At 46.0% G+C, this 22765-nt stretch overlaps 1 protein-coding gene across 9 annotated transcripts in view; it reads left to right on the top strand.

The window, feature by feature from the left end:
• The window catches only part of LOC119963301 (protein ZGRF1-like), a 144206-nt gene that overhangs the window by 49389 nt on the left and 72052 nt on the right, over positions 1–22765 (top strand). For all 9 annotated transcript variants that reach the window (XM_038792188.1, XM_038792186.1, XM_038792187.1 and 6 more), the window contains 3 exons: positions 12439–12584; positions 17832–17978; positions 20868–20982. In XM_038792188.1, coding sequence (XP_038648116.1) covers positions 12439–12584; positions 17832–17978; positions 20868–20982 — 408 coding nt within the window. The remainder of the gene's footprint in view (positions 1–12438; positions 12585–17831; positions 17979–20867; positions 20983–22765) is intronic.

The following is a 22765-nucleotide window of genomic DNA, read 5'->3' as shown; positions in this document are numbered from 1 at the left end:
ATAAACCAATACTTATCTCGAAGGGAGCTGCCGGATCAGGGGACAAGGCCTCTTGCTCTGCTCTGGTCTGCAGACTTCAGGTTGGTACGGGTTAAAAAGGGGCCAGGAGTGTCTATCTCTGGTAGCAATCGTTGCGAGACACTTACTTGCTGGTGGCTGCTGTCCCAAACCTCTCCTCTCTCTCGTTCAAGGTCTTCTTTGGCAAAAGCTGGTCGAGATGCTGGTCCAGAGAGGAGGGCTGGTTAAGAAGAACGTACTAAGTGTGGGACCTGTCTTTTATAGGTTCTAGGGCTTTGCGCCCTTTCGGGCGGACCCTTTTCCTGCTGGGAATCGATTGGGTCTCTTCCCAATCGATTTGTTTGAATCCCCCAATACTGAGGCTATCTCTCGGCTACTGGGCGGGCCTTCAGGTGCTTTGTTTTCGAACCCCGCTGGTGCCGGGGTGTCTGGTTTCCTATACACTGTTGCAATCACTTCTGTATTTGTGTCCATTGTCCCTAGGATCGTTCCATTGCTATGTTAACTATCCCGGAGATTGCCTCATTAGTATGCGGAATGTTTGTTTCGGTGCTGTTCGCTCTCTTAGCAGACAGAATACACATTGGCTTGGTGCAGCCTGCTTGTGCTGCAAACATTGTCCATTTTAACCTGAAAGCTTTGCGTTCCTCCATTTTGTATTTAGGGAATGGCCAACTTTGGTGGCTACACTAGTCCCTATACCCATAACCCCACCCAAACTTTGGACACTAAGGGGCAATTTGGCATGGCCGGTCCACGTAACCTACATATCTTTGGACAGTGGGAAGAAACCGGAACACCCAGGGGCAACCCACGCAGACACTGGGAGAATGTGCAAACTCCATACAGTCACCCAAGGTCAGAATTGAACCTGGGCCCCTGGCGCTATGAGGCAGCAGTGCTATCCACTGTTGCACTGTGCCGCCCAACTCTGCCTCTTTGTTCTCAAGGAAAGAACCACTGCGGGGGCTACCCCTTCACTTTCTGTGAAACACTCGAGAACAAAGAGGCAGACTCAAAAAAAAATTATGGTTAGAGAAATAGCTGCCACCCTTACTTAATGGATTCTTGCAGAGCTACATACATTTTTTTTTTTTTATAAATGTTTTTTATTGAGTTTTCATATTTTATATATGACAAATTACAAATTATTAGAGAGAGAGAAAAAAAAAGGAAAACACAAAAATTTAACATGAATATTTACAGGTAAGCATCTTCATAACAACAATTGTGGCCGCCCCCTTTAGCCAGCACACATATTTTACATTCCCAATATGGCCGAGGCACATGTTTATAGGCATTTATTTATAGTTTGGTTTTGGGCCTTGGCTTGCCATCAAACCCCCATACCGAGCCCGATTCCCGTCCATTTTCCCCTGGTTCTTGGCCACCCGACTATTCTTCCTCATGTACGTTGGCCACAAACAGGTCCCGGAACAGTTGCATGAATGGCTCCCACGTTCTGTGGAAGCCGTCGTCCGACCCTCGGATGGCGAATTTGATTTTCTCCATTTGGAGAGATTCCGAGAGGTCGGACAGCCAGTCTGCAGCTCTGGGTGGTGCTGCTGACCGCCAGCCAAACAGGATTCTACGGCGGGCAATCAGGGAGGCAAAGGCAAGGGCGTCCGCCCTCCTCCCCAGGAATAGATCTGGCTGGTCTGAAACCCCGAAGACCGCCACTATCGGGCATGGCTCCACCCTCACCCCCACCACTTTGGACATAGCCTCGAAGAAGGCTGTCCAGTACTCCACAAGTCTGGGGCAAGACCAGAACATGTGGGCGTGGTTGGCCGGGCCTCTTTGGCACCGCTCACATCTGTCCTCCACCTCCGGGAAGAACCTACTCATACGGTTTCTCGTTAAGTGGGCTCTATGTACCACTTTTAGTTGCGTCAGGCTGAGCCTTGCGCACGTGGAGGTGGAGTTGACCCTATGCAGTGCTTCGCTCCAGAGTCCCCACCCTATCTCCATCCCCAGGTCGTCCTCCCATTTCCTTCTTGTTGCGTCCAGTACGGTGTCGTCCCGATCTACCAGTCGGTCATACATGTCACTACAGTTCCCTTTCTCTAGGATACTTGCGTCCAGTAGGTCTTCCAGTAGTGTCTGTCGTGGCGGTTGTGGGTACGTTCTTGTCTCCTTTCGTAGGAAGTTTTTGAGCTGCAGGTACTGTAGCTCGTTCCCCCCAGCTAGCTGAAATTTCTCTGTCAGTTCGTCCAGTGTTGCGATCCTGTCGTCCGTGTATAGGTCCCTGACTGTCAGTGTCCCCCCGTCCTGCCTCCACCTTTTGAAGGTGGCGTCAGTCAGTGCTGACTTGAACCTATGGTTGTTGCAGATGGGAGCCTTGTCCGACATTTTGTACAGGCCAAATTGCTGCCGCAGTTGGTTCCAGGATTGGAGGGTGGCTGTCACCACTGGGCTGGTGGAGTGTTTTTTGGGTGGGGATGGGAGTGCTGCTGTGGCGAAGGCCCGGAGGGAGGTTCCCATGCAGGAGGCCTCCTCCGCACGCACCCACTCGGCTTCTGGCTCCTGGATCCATCCCCTTACTCGCTCGGCTGTTGCCGCCCAGTGGTAGAATTGTAGATTCGGGAGGGCTAGCCCCCCCCCCTGGATTTTGTTTTTTGTATGACGTTCTTTGGGATCCTAGCATTTTTACCCCCCCATACGAACGCCATGATATGTTTGTCCAGCGCTTTGAAAAAGGCCTTGGGGATGTAGATCGGAATGGATCTAAACAGGAAGAGGAACTTGGGCAGTACGTTCATTTTGATCGTCTGGACACTCCCCGCGAGGGAGAGCGGGAGTGTGTTCCATCTTTGCAGGTCCTTTTTAACTTCCTCCGTCAGGCTGGTGAGGTTCCATTAGTGGATCCCTTTCCAGTCATGGGCTATTTGGATCCCCGGGTAGCGGAATTTATTTTGGGCTTGTTTGAACGGCAGCCCCTTTAGTGCTGCCCCCCCCCCCCCCCCCGCGGGTGTACTGGGAAGATCTCACTTTTGCTCATGTGAGTTTGTAGCCCGAGAAGGCTCCAAACTCTTTCAGGAGCGCGATGATTCCGTCCATGCTGCTTTGTGGGTCCGAGATATAGAGGAGCAGATCATCCGCATAGAGTGAGACTCTGTGCTCTCTACCTCCCCTTCGGATCCCCCTCCAATTTTTTGCTGCCCTGAGCGCGATTGCTAGCGGTTCGATTGCTAGTGCGAACAGCAGCGGGGACAGTGGGCATCCTTGTCTGGTGCCCCTGTGCAGCTGGAAGTATTGGGAGTTGGTATTGTTGGTCCGTACACTCGCCATGGGAGCGTTGTATAGGAGCTTTACCCAAGCGGTGAACCCTGTTCCAAGCCCGAACCGCTCCAGTACCTCTATGAGGTATTTCCATTCGACTCTGTCGAAGACCTTTTTTGCGTCCAGGGAGACGATCACCTCTTATGTTCTCTCCCCGGAGGGGGTCATTATGCAGAGCTACATACATAAACAATCTGATTCTTCACTTTGAAGGTCCAGCGAGCTGCTAATCACGATGCCGTTAGCAAGCAATGAAATGTAAATTTCAATGTTAACAATCCAGTTTAAAGCGTTCAGCCTCATATAGCCATACACACTGCCTTTGATACTTCAAAAGTCAATGAAATTGATTGTGTAAAAAACACTTCAAAGGTTTCCACCACTTTAAAGGCATAACTTTAACCTTCATCTCGCAGACCTTTAAACTTGGCATACTGACTGACTTATTTGAAATATTGTTTTGGGGATTTGAACTATTTTTTACAATGTTTACAAAAAAACAAGTGGCGTTGGCAGTGATTAGAGTACAGTGGTGTCCTGCCTGTGATCTGGTGGGGGATAGGGCTGAGGCTGCAGCAGCTATTGGAGAACAACGCACCCTTTTAAAAATGCTATTCCAGTTTCAGAGGTGCGGGACATGTCCCAGAGATTAGGTACCGCACCTCAGTTGCAGAGTAGATTCCGACGTACCCTCCCAATAATAGACGTGAGGTTGCCACTTCCTTCCTGGGAGTTGGGGGTCGTTGGGGGGGGGGGGGGGGCTCTTGTGCTGGGCTGGAGGGGCTCAGGTCGGGGGACTTCTCTAAGATGGGGCTCCTTTGACTGCTCTCCCAAAAATATGGAATGGAACGTCAGTGGTGCTCTGAGCGCCAGTGGATACCAGACCAAATTCTCCACTGGTAGGAGCACTTAGACTCCGGAACGGAGAATCCTGGACAAAATATTAGTAATTTTTGAAATGCAAGGCATTATTTTCGAGCTGTGTATGCTTATCAGCTTTGGAAAATGATAACACAAACCATATTGAACATGAAGAGCTGTCAAAATTTGCTAGTATCATGTTTAATGTTGTTGTTCCTGGGAAAAGTAGAACTGATCAAAATTTGTCAGGATTTAGGGTATGTAAGTGCCTCCACAAAGTACTCACACAAAATGAGAAAATTAGAAGCATTAATAGCGATGGAGAAATATGATACGGCAGCTATAATAGCACAAAGAACAATACAGCACAGGAATAGGCCCTTCGGCCCTCCAAGCCTGCACCAATCACGTGTCCTATCCAGACCAATTGCCTGTATCCTATATCCTGTCTGTTCATGTGCCTATCCAGATAAGTCTTTTTAAAAAAAATATAGTGTACCCAATTCACTTTTTCCAATTAAGGGGCAATTCCAAATGTGGCCTAACCAACGTTCTATATAATTGTAAAATAATTTTCGAATTTTTATACTCTATACCCCGTCCTATGAAGACAAGCATGCCATATGCTTTCTTTACCACCATTTCCACCTGTGCTGCCGCTTTTAAGGATATGTGGACCTGCACGCCCAGATCTCTCAATGTCTCTGCTCCTGATGGTTCTGCCATTTATTTTATAGCTCCCACCTGAATTGGGTCTTCCAAAATGCATCACCTCACATTTGTCCGGGTTAAATTCCATCTATCATTTCTCTGCCCAGTTTTGCAGCCTATCTATATCCTGTTGTATGCTCTGACAATCTTCATCACTGTCTGCAACTCCTGCAATTTTAGTATCATCCGCAACCTTGCTAATCAGACCCGCTACGCTTTCTTCCAAGTCATTTATATATATTACAATAGAACATAGAACGATACAGCGCAGTACAGGCCCTTCGGCCCACGATGTTGCACCGACATGGGAAGTCAAAAACTAAAGGCCATCTAACCTACACTATGCCATTATCATCCATATGCTTATCCAATAAACTTTTAAATGCCCTCAATGTTGGCGAGTTCACTACTGTTGCAGGTTGTGCATTCCACGGCCTCACCACTCTTTGCGTAAAAAACCAACCTCCGACCTCTGTCCTATATCTATTACCCCTCAATTTATGGCTATGTCCCCTCGTGCTAGCCACCTCCATCCGCGGGAGAAGGCTCTCACTGTCCACCCTATCTAACCCTCTGATCATTTTGTATGCCTCTATTAAATCACCTCTTAACCTTCTTCTCTCTAACGAAAACAACCTCAAGTTCATCAGCCTTTCCTCATAAGATTTTCCCTCCATACCAGGCAACATCCTGGTAAATCTCCTCTGCACCCGTTCCAAAGCTTCCACGTCCTTCCTATAATGAGGCGACCAGAACTGTACGCAATACTCCAAATGCGGCCGTACCAGAGTTTTGTACAGCTGCAACATGACCTCATGGCTCCGGAACTCAATCCCTCTACCAATAAAGGCCAACACACTATAGGCCTTCTTCACAACCCTATCAACCTGGGTGGCAACTTTCAGGGATCTATGTACATGGACACCGAGATCCCTCTGCTCATCCACACTGCCAAGAATTTTACCATTAGCCAAATATTCCACATTCCTGTTATTCTTTCCAAAGTGAATCGCCTCACACTTCTCATTAAACTCCATTTGCCACCTCTCAGCCCAGCTCTGCAGCTTATCTATGTCCCTCTGTAACCTGCAACATCCTTCCACACTGTCTACAACTCCACCGACTTTAGTGTCGTCTGCAAATTTACTCACCCAACCTTCTGTGCCCTCCTCTAGGTCATTTATAAAAATTACAAACAGCAACGGCCCCAGAACAGATCCTTGTGGTACGCCACTCGTAACTGAACTCCATTCTGAACATTTGCCATCAACCACCACCCTCTGTCTTCTTTTAACTAGCCAATTTTTGATCCACATCTCTAAATCACCCTCAATCCCCAGCCTCCGTATTTTCTGCAATAGCCGACCGTGGGGAACCTTATCAAACGCTTTACTGAAATCCATATACACCACATCAACTGCTCTACCCTCGTCTACCAGTTCAGTCACCTTCTCAAAGAACTCGATAAGGTTTGTGAGGCATGACCTACCCTTCACAAAACCATGCTGACTATCCCTAATCATATTATTCCTATCTCGATGATTATAAATCGTATCTCTTATAATCCTCTCCAAGACTTTACCCACAACAGACGTGAGGCTCACCGGCCTATAGTTACCGGGGTTATCTCTACTCCCCTTCTTGAACAAAGGGACCACATTTGCTACCCTCCAGTCCTCTGGCACTATTCCTGTAGCCAATGATGACATAAAAATCAAAGCCAAAGGCTCAGCAATCTCTTCCCTGGCTTCCCAGAGAATCCTTGGATAAATCCCATCAGGCCCCGAGGACTTGTCTATTTTCACCTTGTCCAGAATTGCCAACACTTCCTCCCTACGCACCTCAATGCCATCTATTCTAATAGCCTGGGTCTCAGCATTCTCCTCCACAACATTATCTTTTTCCTGAGTGAATACTGACGAAAAGTATTCATTTAGTATCTCGCTTATCTCCTCAGCCTCCACACACAACTTCCCACCACTGTCCTTGACTGGCCCTACTCTTACCCTAGTCATTTTTTTATTCCTGACATACCTATAGAAAGCTTTTGGGTTTTCCTTGATCCTACCTGCCAAAGACTTCTCATGTCCTCTCCTGGCTCTTCTTAGCTCTCTCTTTAGATCCTTCCTCGCTTACTTGTAACTATCATTGTATATATTACAATAGAAGTGTATGTGTTGGTTGGACAAGATTCGGAACAATATTCCTGGTCATCACATTTTTACAAAGGGGGACTGTGGTGCGGTGGCAGTGTTTTTAAAAAAATTTAGAGTACCCAATAATTTTTTACCAATTGAGGGGCAATTTAGCGTGGTTCACCTCCCCTGCACACCTGTGGGGTGTGACCCACGCAGACATGGGGAGATTGTGTAGTGGCAGTGTTAATAAAGAATTCTGTCTCGGCACCAGAATGTAAAGATGTACTGGAACTGAATTAACGAACAGAAGGAAAATGAAAATATCCAGTTGAAAACTGTAAGGTATTGAGCACTGCAGCAAAGATTGGTAAGGGCGTTTGGGGGAGCTAAATCTACAAACAATTCAGAGAGTCAGGAACGAGCTACACGGGCAGCAGGGTGGCACAGTGGTTAGCATTGCTGCCTACGGCGCTGAGGACCCGGGTTCGAATCCAGGCCCTAGGTCACTGTCTGTGTGGCGTTTGCACGTTCTCCCCGTGTCTGCGTGGGTTTCGCCCCCACAACCCAAAGATGTGCAGGTTAGGTGGATTGGCCACGCTAAATTGCCCCTTAATTGGAAAATAACAAAATAAAAATAATTGGGTACTCTAAATTTATTTTTTAAATTAAAAAAAAAAAATTAATGAGCTACAGGACAATAATATTAGATAATGAAATTATTCTAACTTAGATCGGAATAAAGATAATGCATGTAGTCATTGTGGATGTGACACTTGCTCCATCATATTCAGGGATGTTTTCAAATCAGTATGTTTTTAGTAAAGCAAAGAAATATTCCTAGATTTAGTAAAGCTAGGGCACCATCCAGAAGCCGAGTGGGTGCGTGCGGAGGAGGCCTCCTGCATGGGGACCTCCCTCCTGGCCCTCGCCACGGCAGCACTCCCATCCCCACTCAAAAAGCACTCCAGCAGCCCAGTGGTGACAGCCACCCTCCAATCCTGGAACCAACTGCGGCAGCAATTTGGCCTGACCAAAATGTCGGACAAGGCTCCCATCTGCAACAACCATAAGTTCACACCAGCACTGACTGACGTCACCTTCAAAAGGTGGAGGCAGGACGGGGGGACACTGACAGTCAGGGATCTATACACGGACGACAGGATCGCAACACTGGGCGAACTGACAGAGAAATTTCGGCTAGCCGGGGGGAACGAGCTACGGTACCTGCAGCTCAAAAACGTCTTACGAAAGGAGACAAGGACGTACCCACAACCGCCACAACAGACACTACTGGAAGACCTACTGGACGCAAGTATCCTAGAGAAGGGGAACTGTAGCGACATGTATGACCGACTGGTAGAAAGGGACGACACCGTACTGGACGCAACAAGACTGAAATGGGAGGACGACCTGGGGATTGAGATAGGGTGGGGACTCTGGAGCGAAGCACTGCATAGGGTCAACTCCACCTCCACGTGCGCAAGGCTCAGCCTGACGCAACTAAAAGTGGTACATAGAGCCCACTTAACAAGAGACCGTATGAGTAGGTTCTTCCCGGAGGTGGAGGACTGATGTGAACGGTGCCAAAGAGGCCCGGCCAACCACGCCCACATGTTCTGGTCTTGCCGCAGACTTGTGGAGTACTGGACAGCCTTCTTCGAGGCTATGTCCAAAGTGATGGGGGTGAGGGTGGAGCCATGCCCGATAGTGGCGGTCTTAGGGGTTTCAGACCAGCCAGATCTATTCCTGGGGAGGAGGGCGGACGCCCTTGCCTCCCTGATCGCCCGCCGTAAAATCCTGTTTGGCTGGCAGTCAGCAGCACCACCCAGAGCTGCAGACTGGCTGTCCGACCTCTCGGAATCTCTCCAAATGGAGAAAATTAAATTCGCCATCCAGGGGTCAGACGACGGCTTCCACAGAACGTGGGAGCCATTAATGCAATTGTTACAGGACCTGTTTGTGGCCAACGTACAAGAGGAAGAATAGTCGGGTGGTCAGGAATCAGGGGAAAATGGACGGGAATCGGGGGAAGGTAGCCGGGGTGGGGGGGGGGGGGGGGGGGGGGGGCTACGGGTTCGTTATGGGGGTTTGATGGCTAGCTAAGGCCCAAAACCAAACTGTAAATAAATGCCTATAAACATGTGCCTCGGCCATATTGGGGAATGTAAAATATGTATGCCGTCTTAAGGGGGTGGCCACAGTTGTTATTATGAAGATGCTTACCTGTAAATATACCTGTTAATTTTTACGTTTTTTTTTTTCTTTCCTCTCTCTAATAATTTGTAATTTGTTGGATATAAAATATGAAAACTCAATAAAAAATATTTATTAAAAAAAGATAGGGCGCCACGGTGACACAGTGGTTAGCACTGCCGCCTCACGGCGCCAAGGTTCAATCCTCGATCCGGGTCACTGTCCGTGTGGAGTTTGCACATTCTCCCTGTGTCTGAATTGGGTACTCTAAATTTATTTATTTTAAAAATTTAGTTGTGGAAATGAAGTGGGAGAATTGGCAGCATGATGGCCCAGTGGTTAGCACGGCTGCCTATGGCGCTGAGGACCCGAGTTCAATCCTGGCCCTGGGTCACTTTCTGTGTGGAGTTTGCACATTCTCCCCGTATCTGTGTGGGTTTCACACCACAACCCAACGATATGCAGTGTAGGTGGATTGGTCACACTAAATTGTCCCTTTATATATATTATATATATATGTATATGTATATATTTTAAAAAATATTTGGGTTCTCTAAAATTTTTTAAAAAATGAAGTGGGACAAGTATGTGATGTAAGAGAAGGGGCAGTGTTGAGAAATAACCACTTTTGCATAATTCAGCTAAATATGCAAATAGAAAGGATAGTGGAGAGTTGATCATAAGGGTGTGGGTCAGGATAAAGACGACGCTCAGTGAGATAAGAAAAGGTCTGGGGCCTCACGGTAGCATGGTGGTTAGCATCAATGCTTCACAGCTCCAGGGTCCCAGGATCGGTTCCCGGCTGGGTCACTGTCTGTGTGGAGTCTGCACGTCCTCCCTGTGTGTGCGTGGGTTTCCTCCGGGTGCTCCGGTTTCCTCCCACAGTCCAAAGATGTGCGGGTTAGGTGGATTGGCCATGCTAAATTGCCCGTAGTGTAAGGTTAATGGGGGGATTGTTGGGTTACGGGTATACAGGTTACGTGGGTTTAAGTAGGGTGATCATTGCTCGGCACAACATCGAGGGCCGAAGGGCCTGTTCTGTGCTGTACTGTTCTATGTTCTATGTCTGGCTTGAATTTATTGGGTAGAGAAATGAACAAGCATGGAGTAACTGGTACACCTGTATACATAGGGCACACAGGGCAGCAGTGAATTTCTAGTCTGGGGCTGAAGACATGCCTGGCCTTGGAGTTAGCAAAGAGCTGACGCAAGCATGGCAGGAGCAATGTCTGTCCTAAAATGGATATGTGGCACTTCTGAACCAAACTGGCACTTCACCTACCCCATTGATGACTCAGGCTTTCCTCATGCAATTTTCTGGTGACCTTTAAATAGTCCCCTGGTTTTTGCGTATGACTTCTTAAAATATGCTGATTTATCGGAGCTAGTTTATTTTACGGATTTTGACAGGCTAAAGGAGACTGAATGGGAAGTGCATTGTCTGCTTGCTTCTGTTCCCACTGTTTGAGCGCTTTGAATTAAGCATGTTTGGCCAATTCGCGGTCAACCGGTGGCATGACCGGCTGATTAACTTTGTGAAGAGGGCCTCCCCATCCAATCAGGTGTCTAGGGGCAGATGTCCGATGGAAGAGGAGTAAAGTTGTGAACTAGAAGTTGGTGCTAGGTATGACACCAATTTAAAGGCTCCCTTCCCTCTCCCACTCCTTAATTGCTATGAAAACTGAACAAATGAAGTCTAATAAGAGCCAAACTCTGAATGGGATTTTCTGGCTGTTCACGCTGGCGGGATATTAAACTCCTGCCAATGGTGCATCCCTGCCATGGGTTTTGCGGCAGCAAGGGGTATGTTCAATGGGGAATCCCACGGCAGGACCGGAAGATCCTGCTGCCACCACTGGCGAGCAGCCCTGCGCCGCTGCAGAACATGCCATGGAGTGGGAGGAAAGTCCTGCCCTTTGCCACCTTGCTGCCATGGCCTTGTTTACAGGCCTTTTCATCCACCCTTGTGCTGCCTCCTCATACCTAGTGTAACTCTTTTCCCAAAGTTTTTCCTCACGTAACTCACGAAAGCTATAGTGGACAACACAAAATTGCAGACAATTGGCTTGTTGAGGGGCCTCGTAGTTCATTAATCGTTTTTTATTTGAAAGGGTGGGTGGAGTTCTGTTTTAAACCCCTCCCCGCGTTACGTGTTATCAGAGACTGGCGAGATTACATTGATTGCCAACCTAACATTATCACGCCATATTTTATGTTCACATAGAGGGGCTGGCCTGCCCAATTTGAGGCCGCAAAATCTAGCCCTTGGAGCCGGATTGGTATTTTTAGCTACAAATGGGCAGAGACTGCACCATGTACAATTTGCCTACTTGAACCAGGCAGTGGGGAACCATTTGTAGCCATTTGAGAATAGCCCCATAATTTATTTTTGGGAGAGTGCAAAAATATTTATCTTGAATCCAGTTACATATTGCACCCTGCTGCCAGTCTTTCCTCATCTCCCTCTGGAATTTGCTACCAGCTGCCTTTTTCTCTCCAACCTGACCATCTATATGTCAACCTCCTTACGTCTGTTGTAAAATTCTTTGATAAGTACAACTTTTTCCACCCAGGTCATTTTTTAAAATGCTATCTTCTGTTTTTCTATGATATGTGGTGTAATATTTTTTAAGTTACAGTCTGACTTCATAGAGCATGTTTTAAATGTTCTTGTAGTTTTGGTGGTTTTAATGATACAATTTACCTATGATTGGTCATAAAACTGACAGAAGAAGCGGTATTTCATGAAATAAGTGCATGAATGATAACTAATAAACCCGTTCATCACTTGACCTGTCACTCGTCTTAATTTTTAAAATCATGACGACGTTATTCGGTTATCCGTGCATTCGGTGTGTTAATATTTTAAATGTTCTGATATGTATTACTGCATTTACTAGGTTTGTTTGATGAATTTAGAGTATCCAATTCTTTTTAATTTAAGGGGCAATTTAGCATGGCCAATTGACCTACCTGCACATCTTTTGGGTTGTGGGGGTGAGACACACGCAGACACGAGGAGAATTTATAAACTCCACATGGACAGTGACCCGGGGCTGGGATCGAACCCGGGTCCTCAGTGCCATGAGGCAGCAGTCCTAACCACAGTGCCACCGTGCCGCCCAGATTTTTTATTTTTGCATATCCTACTTTCTCCCTTAATTTGAAAATTAATTCTGTTGTATATGATTTTAGGTATTTAACATGAACTCATTTTAGTCTTGATCCCCTGCAGGAAAACATCTGCTTTTCAAAAAAAGAGATTCTACTGTGGCAAGTTGAAAACACTGGTAAATAAGGAAGGGGATTTGGAAAGCTCTTGCAAGACTAAGTTGTACCTAGGATTAAGCAGGAAAGAGAGTTCTTCAGTTTACAATAAAGGTACATTTAAAATGTTCCAACTTAGAGCACTCACAATTGAAATTGGATCAAATACTGAGATTATATCAAAACACATTTGTTGATCGCAAATTATCTTGCCAAACTCACTTGTAAAATGTATTAAATTGCTACTCTCTATATATTGTTATGAACAAGAATATTGCATATAGAGATAAATAATTTCATGTATATGCATCTACCTTTCTGTTTGACTGTTCAGCAGTGGAAATGAGATAGGGAGGCATCTCACCACCATTCCCACCAGTTTGGTCAGCTCATGAGTTATTCCTATGCGACATTGCCTTTGTTATGGCAAATCTCTCGTCTGGGGTGGAGATGTGCAGCACCATGTCCTATGGGTTTGCTGGTGTAATAAAGTCAGTGTACTACCTGCCAATAATTTAACTAAAATTGAGAAGAATACCTCTCTTGGAGAAGGGTCCACGCAGGTCTATGCTCTTTGAATGCTTATATTCCAACCTCAGTGTGCCTCCTGTTGGAATGCCTAATAAGCAACCAATGCACCCAGTACGCTTGGAGTACAGCTAACAGAAAACACAATACCGCCCAAACCTGGATCTAGGTCTTTCTGCATGTGGACATAAACTGCTTCATTTTCATTATCTGACGAATTGTGAATGGAGGTGAACATTGTGCAATTACCAGCAGCAGCCCTACTTCTGATGTTATGATGGAGGAAAGGTCACCGATGAGGCAGCTGAAGATATTTGTGCCTAGGCACTGGCCGGAGGAACTCCTGAGGCAATGCCCTAGTGCTGAGATGGTTGGCCACCTGAGTGTTTCCATTCTCCTCTCTTTCTCCCTCGCTTCCCCCCCCCCCCCCCCCCCCCCCCACCCCTCCCTGATCCCCTTTGACTTTAATTTTGCTAGCGTCTTGGTGCCACATTTTTAAAAATGCTGCCTTGATGTTAAGGGGAGTCACTCTCACCTAACCTCAGGACTTAGCACTTTTGTCCATGTTTGAGCCAAGTTCTGAAATGCGTTTTAGAGCCGAGTGGTCAATGTAGACAAAGTGAATCTCTACTCAACTGAGTATTGGTGAGTAAATGAAATTTGATAGCACCATTGATGATTCCTTCCGTCATTTTGCTGATGATTGAAAGGTAGCAGACAGTGTGGCAATTGATGAGTTTGTCCTGTTTTATATGGACAGGGCATACCTAGGCAATTTTTCACTTTGTCGAGTAGATGTCACTGTTGTGAGATGTACTGGAATGGTTTAGCTCTTGGTGCTATTTGAAAGCCCCGGTATCTGTAAAATGCCTGTGAAACTACTGACGCTTTTCCCATCAATAAAAACAGAAAGTGCTGTAAATACTCAGCACATCTGCTGCATCTGTGGAGAGAGTAACAGGGTTAACATTTCAAGTCGAACATGACTTCTTCAGATCTGGTTTGGAGGGAAATGGAAAGGCGATGAAGGTGAACAAGGTTAATCTTACTGGAGAGAGAAACAGAACTTTTTTTCATAGTCTTGTAATATCCTTAGAAATCAAAGTCTGTAATTTAACAAAGATTCAAATTGAACTTTCCGTTTGAAGATTTTTTTAAAAATATTTCTTTATTCTCCTTTTTTGCATTTTCTCCCAAATTTTTACACCCACCAACAATAATCAGTAACAAATATGTCAATCCCCATATCAATAACAACGATCCCATCCTCCCACCAAACCCAGAACATTCGCCCACATGTTCACATAAACAACTGACAAAAAGGAATCAGGAATCCCCATAGCCCCCCATTAACACCCATCTCCCCCCTCCCCCCCCCCAGCCCTCCCACCCACCCTCCCCCAACTAATGTCCAATGTTATCCAGTTCTTGAAAGTGCATAATAATGCCCATGAATTGTAGAACCCCTCTGTCCTTCCCCTCAGTTCAAACTTAACCTTAAAGAGTCAAGAATTCCAACAGATCTCCCTGCCACGCCAGGGCACAGGGTGGAGAGGCTGCTCTCCAACCCATCAGGATCTGTCTTCGGGCAACCAACGAGGCGAAGGCTACAACATCTACCTCCGCACCCATTTCCAACCCTGGCCGATCCGACACACTGAATATGGCCTCCTGGGGGCCTGGATGCAGTTTCACGTGCAACACTTTAGAAATTACCCTAAAAACCTCCTTCCAGTAATCCTCCAGCTTTGGACAGGACCAAAACATATGAACGTGATTAGTGCCCCCACAACGTTCACACACATCTTCAACTCCTTCAAAGAATCGGCTCATCCTCGCCCTTGTGAGGTGTGCTCTGTATACCACCTTCAGCTGTATCAACCCCAAACTCACGCATGAGGTGGTGGCATTCACTCTCCGGAGCACCTCACACCAGAACCTCTCCTCCATATCCTCTCCCAACTCTTCCTCCCACTTTGCTTTGATCCCCTCCAGTGGTGCTTCTCCTCTTCCAAAATAGCTCCGTAGACTGCTGACACCTCTGTCATCAGCACTTCCTCCAGCAATGTGGAGGCCGGCTCTTCCAGGAAGTTCTGTATCTCCTTTCTGGCAAAATCTCGAATCTGCATGTATCTAAACATTTCCCCCTGCTCCAGCCCATACTTCGTTTCCAGCTCCTTCAATCCTGCAAGCCGATCCCTAAGAAACAGATCTTTTAGTGTCTTAATCCCTTTCTCCTCCCATTTCCAAAAATTTCCATCCCACCTCCCTGGCTCAAATCAGTGGTTCCCCCGAATCGACATTTCCCTTGACCCTGCCCCCAACCCGAAGTGTTGGCGAAACTGCCTCCAAATTCTCAATGAAGCTATTATTACCGGACTCACTGAGTACTTCCCGGGGCTATTGGGAGCGGCGCTGTTGCTAGTTCTTTCAATCCTGACCCCCTGCACAAACCCTCCACCATTCTGACCCACTGGGAATCAACCCCTTCTACCCAGCTGAGCACCTTCTCCACATTCGCTGCCGAGTAGTAATACAGAGAGTAGGTCTTACGAGGAAAGGTTGAGGGTGCTAGGCCTTTTCTCATTAGAACGGAGAAGGATGAGAGGCGACTTGATAGAGGTTTATAAGATGATCAGGGGAATGGATAGAGTAGACAGTCAGAGACTTTTTCCCCGGGTGGAACAAACCATTACAAGGGGACATAAATTTAAGGTAAATGGTGGAAGATATAGGGGGGATGTCAGAGGTAGGTTCTTTACCCAGAGAGTAGTGGGGGCATGGAATGCACTGCCTGTGGAAGTAGTTAGGGACCTTCAAGCGGCTATTGGATAGGTACATGGATTAGGGTAGAATACTGGAGTGTAGATTAATTTCTTCTTAAGGGCAGCACGGTAGCATTGTGGATGGCGCGGTTGCTTCGCAGCTCCAGGGTCCCAGTTTCGATTTTGACTTGGGTCGCTGTCTGTGTGGAGTCTGCACGTCCTCCCCATGTGTGCGTGGGTTTCCTCCGGGTGCTCCGGTTTCCTCCCGCGGTCCGGGGATGTGCGGGTTGGGTGGATTGGCCATGATACATTGCCCTTAGTGTCCAAAATTCTATGATTAACCTAGGACAAAAGTTTGGCACAACATCGTGGGCCGAAGGGCCTGTTCTGTGCTGTATTTCTCTATATCTATATATCAGGGTCGTAGGACCCAAACCCCCTGCCTGCCTTCCCCTCTGTAGTGGCACCTTTCTTACTCTGGCCACCTTCCCTCCCCATATGAATGATGTAATCCTTCCCTCAATCTCTCTGAAAAAAGCCTTTGTCAGGAAAATCGGCAGGCATTGAAAATTAAACCGAAATCGTGGCAACACATTCATTTTAACCGCCTGTACCTGACCCACCAGAGACAGAGGGAGACCATCCCACCTTGCCAGATCAGCTTTCACTCTCCCTACCAAACTAGAAATGTTGTACCTGCAAACCCCCCCCCCCCCCCGGGCAACCTGCACCCCCAAGTACCTAAAGTGAGTCCCTGCCCTACGGAATGTTTGAAAAGAGCTGCCTTCCTCTCATGAACCCTGTCTGATCTTCACCTGTCACCTTTGGGAGGCACTCCTCCAACCTACCCGCCAGTACCTTCGCCAATAGGGGCAACAGGGGCTGGTTTAGCTCACTGGGCTAAATCGCTGGCTTTTAAAGCAGACCAAGCAGGCCAGCAGCACGGTTCGATTCCCGTACCAGCCTCCCCAGACAGGCGCCTGAATGTGGCGACTAGGGGCTTTTCACAGTAACTTCATTGAAGCCTACTCGTGACAATAAGCGATTTTCGTTCATTTCATTTCATTTCAATAGTTTTGGGTCCACATTCAGAAGTGATATGGGCCTATACGGATCCTTATCTTTTTTTAGCAACAGGGAGATCGATGCCTGCCCCAAGGTTTGTGGCAACACCCTCTTCTCTGTCACCTCTTCAAACATCCCCACCATCAGGACTGCAAGCTTATCCTTGATTTTTTAAATAATATTCTACCGGAGACCCATCCGGCCCTGCCACCTTCCCCGACTGCATCCTCCCAATCGCATCCTTTATCTCCTGCTCCACTATCGCTTCTTCTAACGTATCCCTGTCCCCCTCCTCTAACCTCGGGTACTCCAACCCATCTAGAAATTCCTGCATCTCCCGGTCTCCCCCAGGTGGCTCTGACCTGTACAACCTCTCATAAAATTCCTCAAAGACCTTGTTAATCAGATCTGGAGCCACCACAAACTTCCCTGCCCTGTCCCTTACCTGGACAATTTCCCTTACCGCTGCCTCCCTCCGGAGCTGACCTGCTCCGCCTTACCTCCATGTTCGTAAACTGCACCCCTTGCTCGTCTCAGTTGGCGCACTGCCTTCCTGGTAGATAGTCGGTCAAAGCTCGCCTGTAGTTCCTTCCACTTTTCCAGCTTTGCTGGGTCCCCATCCTCTGCATAACTCCTATCTACATCCAACATCTGAAATGAAAATGAAATGAAATGAAATGAAAATCGCTTATTGTCACGAGTAGGCTTCAATGAAGTTACTGTGAAAAGCCCCTAGTCGCCACATTCCGGCGCCTGTCCGGGGAGGCTGGTACGGGAATCGAACCGTGCTGCTGGCCTGCTTGGTCTGCTTTAAAAGCCAGCGATTTAGCCTTGTGAGCTAAACCAGCTGTTACCCTCTGCCGCTCAAACCTCTCCACGTTTGAAGATTTTTTCAAAACTTCTGTCTGTTAGTAATAATTGTTGAAAATTGCAATAAGCTGAATAATAAAACGAAGCATTGGAATTCATTTCACCTTATTTTATATGTTCTTAATTGTGACAGATGACCTCTGGGTTGTATCAAAAACCTTGATGTTTGATCCATTGGACAGTTTTGTCGCATGTAGTGTTTTCTATGGACCATCCTCAACAAGTGAAGTTGAGCTTTTGCCACTGAAAGGCTACTCTCCTTCAAAATGGTCTTCAGACAGTGAGTCCTTTATTTTGTATTCTTCTGTTTTTCTGCCCTCCTTGGCACAATTGCTTTGCAAAATTTTACATTTTGCACTGACAGTAATTATACTAGGTTGTAAATCACATAGCTATTAAATCGTAACAAGAAATCCATTTGTGCAGTAGAGTGTCCTTGACCAAGAGGCTTCTACTTTGCACTCAGAAAACAATTGGAACAGTATATTTTTAACCCTGCTTCCTGTAACTCTTCCATTGTTATATATTGTGGCATATGTGTCATTAAAATGTCTAAGCATTCAAGATCTTCTCTCTCTCCTTCCTATGCTTCCACCATACAGATTTTTGCAGGTACATTTGATGTATTCAATTCTGTTTTCGGACACGGACAGGCAATTCAAGGGCTACAGGCTGTATCCACTTTTTGCTTGGCTGACAAGATCTATATTTTCTGAGGGTAATCTGGACCAAGTATTGGGGTTGGTGAGGGAGTGCTTGTTCATTTTCCAAGGATGATGCTTATCCTCTTGTCAATATTGTAAGTGTACATGTGTGAGCATCGGACGAAGAAAAGCTCAAGTGAAGCTGTGGTTCCTCCCTACTCCCTAGAAAAGCTTGCTGACACTTACTAGGGAACAAATAAAGAATGACCAAGGCATCAGAGCAAGAGGGTTAAAGTGAATGTTTGAGTCACCATGTGAAGGGTAGGTCTTTGCCTAGATAAATAACTATCACTTTGGTTAATACTTATTCCATTGCCTTCACCCAGTTAGAGTTTGGGCAGAATGAATTGAAGAAGATTAGTATTGTGGATATTATCAAATGAAAGCCTGATCTCAACATGCTGCAAAATCACCTGCTTGAAGTTTCATTAAAATGGGTTGGGTTACACTTAGAAATACTCACAATATTGCACTTAGACCATGCTTTTAAAAATGTTATCCATTTATTTGACTACTTTCGAAAGCAGGACATATGATTTGTTATTTGTTTACTCCTGTTCAAAAAAAGTCACCAAGTAGGCTTGATACATTAACAATATAGGCTTTTTTAAAAAAAGGTAAATTCGTTACTAAAAGTAGCAAAAGGAAAACAAAGTCAATCTTTGGTCACATCTAACAAGAATATCAGAAACCTACTATTCCATTACAGTAGATTTCAGGAATAAATTTACTTGTGCATAATAAAGTTTCAAATAACACAATCCTCAATTTATGCAGTACCAATATGCCAGTGAGGGCAAGTTGTAATAGCTTTTTGATTATTTGTATTTAAACTCTTTGGCCTTGATATTTACCATGGAGATTGGTACCAACTTGGTCTTGCCAAATGTAACAGCAAGGACCTCATTTTAATTTATTTTTCTTTCTTTTCTGCCTGGCAGTTGGCTGACTGCTGGACAGAAGGGTTTACTATTGGAGGTCACAGCCGGAGACACAGTAGTGGAGGGAGGGAGGGTACTGTAGATCAGCATTAGTTCATTGTGCAATTCGGGAGGGGGATTGCACTCCTGCTTCGCCTGGCCCACAAAATATTATGGGAAATACTCTTAGTTGATCGATTCAGCAGTTCGCACCTCCATTCAACTTCTGGCTTTTCCAATACTTGAGTGGGGAAAAACACAATCCACAACCATTAAATCCAATTGGCTGCTAAAAGTTGAGGCATGGAACCACATTAACATTTTTCCCCTAAATTTAGAGTACCCAATTATTATTTTTCAAATTAAGGGGCAATTTAGCATGGCCAATCCACCTAACCTGTACATCTTTGAGTTGTGGGGGTGAAACCCACGCAGACACAAGGAGAATGTGCAAACTCCACACGGACAGTGACCCAGGGCCGGGATTCAAACCCGGGCCCTCAGCGCCATGGGCGGCAATGCTAACCACTGTGCCATGTGACGCCCTCTCATTAACATTTTAAAACTACTGGAGCCAACTTTCATGAGCGGGTTACTCACCCACCCACGAACTGCCTTGGTTAAACTCGAAGTAGGTGATTTTGTACGGGCTTTGTGTTGAGTTTCCCATTTTAAAAAGTATTTAACCTTGTTCCTGTCTCTCCCTTGGTAGGGAGGGTGGGACGGGGTTATTGGCTATTTATTGAGTTATGTTGTGTTCTTCTGTTTGTTATCTGTTGGTTATCTTTTTCATCCTGGTTGTGGTTTTGTTTGATGTTTATTTATAAATGCTATAATAAACATAGTTTTTAAAGAAAGGATTAAAGCTACCCTCAAATATTTTATGAATTTACATTTATTTGGAAGTCATAGGAACTGGGTTGGAACAGGGCTTTTTCAGCCAGTGATGAGTTAATACTTAAAACATAGAACATAGAAGAGTACAGCACAGAACAGGCCCTTCGGCCCTCGATGTTGTGCCGAGCAATGATCACCCTACTCAAACCCACGTATCCACCCTATACCCGTATCCCAACAACTCACCCCCTTAACCTTACTATTAGGACACTACGGGCAATTTAGCATGGCCAATCCACCTAACCCGCACATCTTTGGACTGTGGGAGGAAACCGGAGCACCCGGAGGAAACCCACGCACACACGGGGAGGACGTGCAGACTCCACACAGACTCCACTTCATTCTGTTAGTCTCGGTTTGATTTAAACCCATGTCTCAAACTTAAAAGGATAATATGCTCGGCAGCTGCACACCTTGTTTTTGCCCGGGTTCTCTTTAAGTTTGTTCCACTGGGTCCCATTGGAGAGATTAGTCCATTCGATGCTCCGCTAAATATCTGGATCTTTGCGGCATCAAAAAACAATTCAAGCTTCGTAAATCACGACCAGGTAGACTCAATCGTTGCTTCAAGATACACTGTTTTCAATGATTGCCAATTACCTAGGAGTTGAAGACAATTAATTCTAGGAATCTCTTCTGTTCTCCCAGTGATTGTTCATGCCTTGTTTGTTGGGAATGCCAGCACTGAACTTACCTGTCTGAAAAATCTGCAGGAACACTTCAATCCAGCTTCTCTACCTCTGCTACCATTCTTACTCAGAATGTAAGTCACCGAGTTTTGTACTCAGTACCGAAATATATTCAAGTCGATAATTAATAATTAGTCTCTCAGTTCAGAAGTTTTCTTTTAAATCTTAAACGATAATTAGAGCTATATTTACAAAAACTTTTGCTGCAAGTGCTAGTTTTGATTGAAATATTTCAACGCAAGTCCATCGGTGCAACATTTTGTCTGATATTTTTTTAAAATCATATTCCTTGTGTTTTTAAAGTGAAATGTTGTTTGTTGGTTTTTCTACTTTCTTTTCTCCAATTTTTTCCCATTCTTACCTGAAGCCGTTTATTTCTAGTTTCAAAGTCGGCTTTCTTCATGTGTTGAATGGCGATGATGAAAGTGTAGGGGTTTCAACCGGGTGGGGCAGAGACCTCAAGGCCCAGACACATGGGGGTAGAATTTCATGAATAATCAGCTGAAAATGAAGCAAGATAACAAAGGAATTTATTAAACAAATCAACGAATTAAACTCAGCTCTCACATAAACCTGCATGATGTATTGAAATTCTGCATTTTTAAGTTTTGAGTACCCAATTATTTTTTTTTCCAATTAAGGGGCAATTTAGCGTGGCCAATCCACCTACCCTGCACATCTTTGGGTTGTGGGGATGAGACCCACGTAGACACGGGGGGGAGGGGGGGGGGGGACGTACAAACTCCACACGGACAGTGACCCGGGGCTGGGATCTAACCTGGGTCCTCAGCGCTGTGAGGCAGCAGTGCTAACCACTGCACCACCGTGCCGCCCTGAAATTCTACATTTAATTAATTTAGTTTCTCTGGCAGTTATACAAATATACACATTTGTCAGAGAAAATTAGGTCATTGAACCTAAAATTGAGCACAAATTACTGTGTTACCTAGGCATGCTTTTGTTTTAATTCAGGTGGAATGTCAATGCTACAGAATTTTCTTTCCCTCCTGTTTGGTCTACAGTATCATGTGATGTACTCTTGCATGAAATGTCACGCACTGGCATTTTAAAAATATATATTATTCTCCATTTTCACATTTTCCTTCAAAATTTACATCCCCCAACAAGCAGTAAACGGTAACAAATACAAAGTCAATACCCTTAACATCATCAATGATCCCATCCTCCCACCACCCCAACCAACGGCCCACCTGTCAATATGTGCATCCAATAAAACAAACCCTCCCACAGTGGAAAAAAAACAAAGGAGAAAAAGAAAAAGGAGTCCGGAATCGCCTATGGTCACCATTAACCTATAGAGTTCCCCCCCCCCACGACACTCAATGCCATCAGCCTCCAAAAGAGTACCATAAATGACACCCAATAGTTGTAAACCCCCCCCCCCCAACTCCTCCCCTCCACTTCCTGTTGTAAAACTCGTCCCCCCCAACCTCGGTTCCTTCCCCCCAACTTTCCACCCCGGTTACACTCATCGGACCCTGTTCTGCCAGGCTCCGATGGCTGCAGCCCCTCCCCCCACCTCACCCCCATTCACTGGTCGCTTAAATCGTCCAGCGTGGAGGCCCCTGCCCCGGTCTCTTTCCCCCTTGCCTGGCCCCAGGAAAACCCAGAAGTCCCCTCTAGCACACAAACCCCGCATACACACCCACACCCCAAAGAACCCTCATTACGACTGAAAGTCCTATTTCTTTCCTTGTCCAAATATACACAACGTTGGCTCCTGTAGCCCATTCACCAGCACGCAGTGAAACAAAAAAGAAAAAATACAGTCATGAGGCTACATCGGTACATGACAATTTCTCAATTCTGCCACAGTCCTTCTGCCTTTGCAAACCC

The sequence above is a fragment of the Scyliorhinus canicula genome, chromosome 3 (assembly GCF_902713615.1).
Source record: "Scyliorhinus canicula chromosome 3, sScyCan1.1, whole genome shotgun sequence".
Lineage (NCBI taxonomy): Eukaryota > Metazoa > Chordata > Chondrichthyes > Carcharhiniformes > Scyliorhinidae > Scyliorhinus > Scyliorhinus canicula.
The sequence above is the reverse complement of the archived record's forward strand: the minus strand, read 5'-3'. Positions and strand labels throughout refer to the sequence as shown.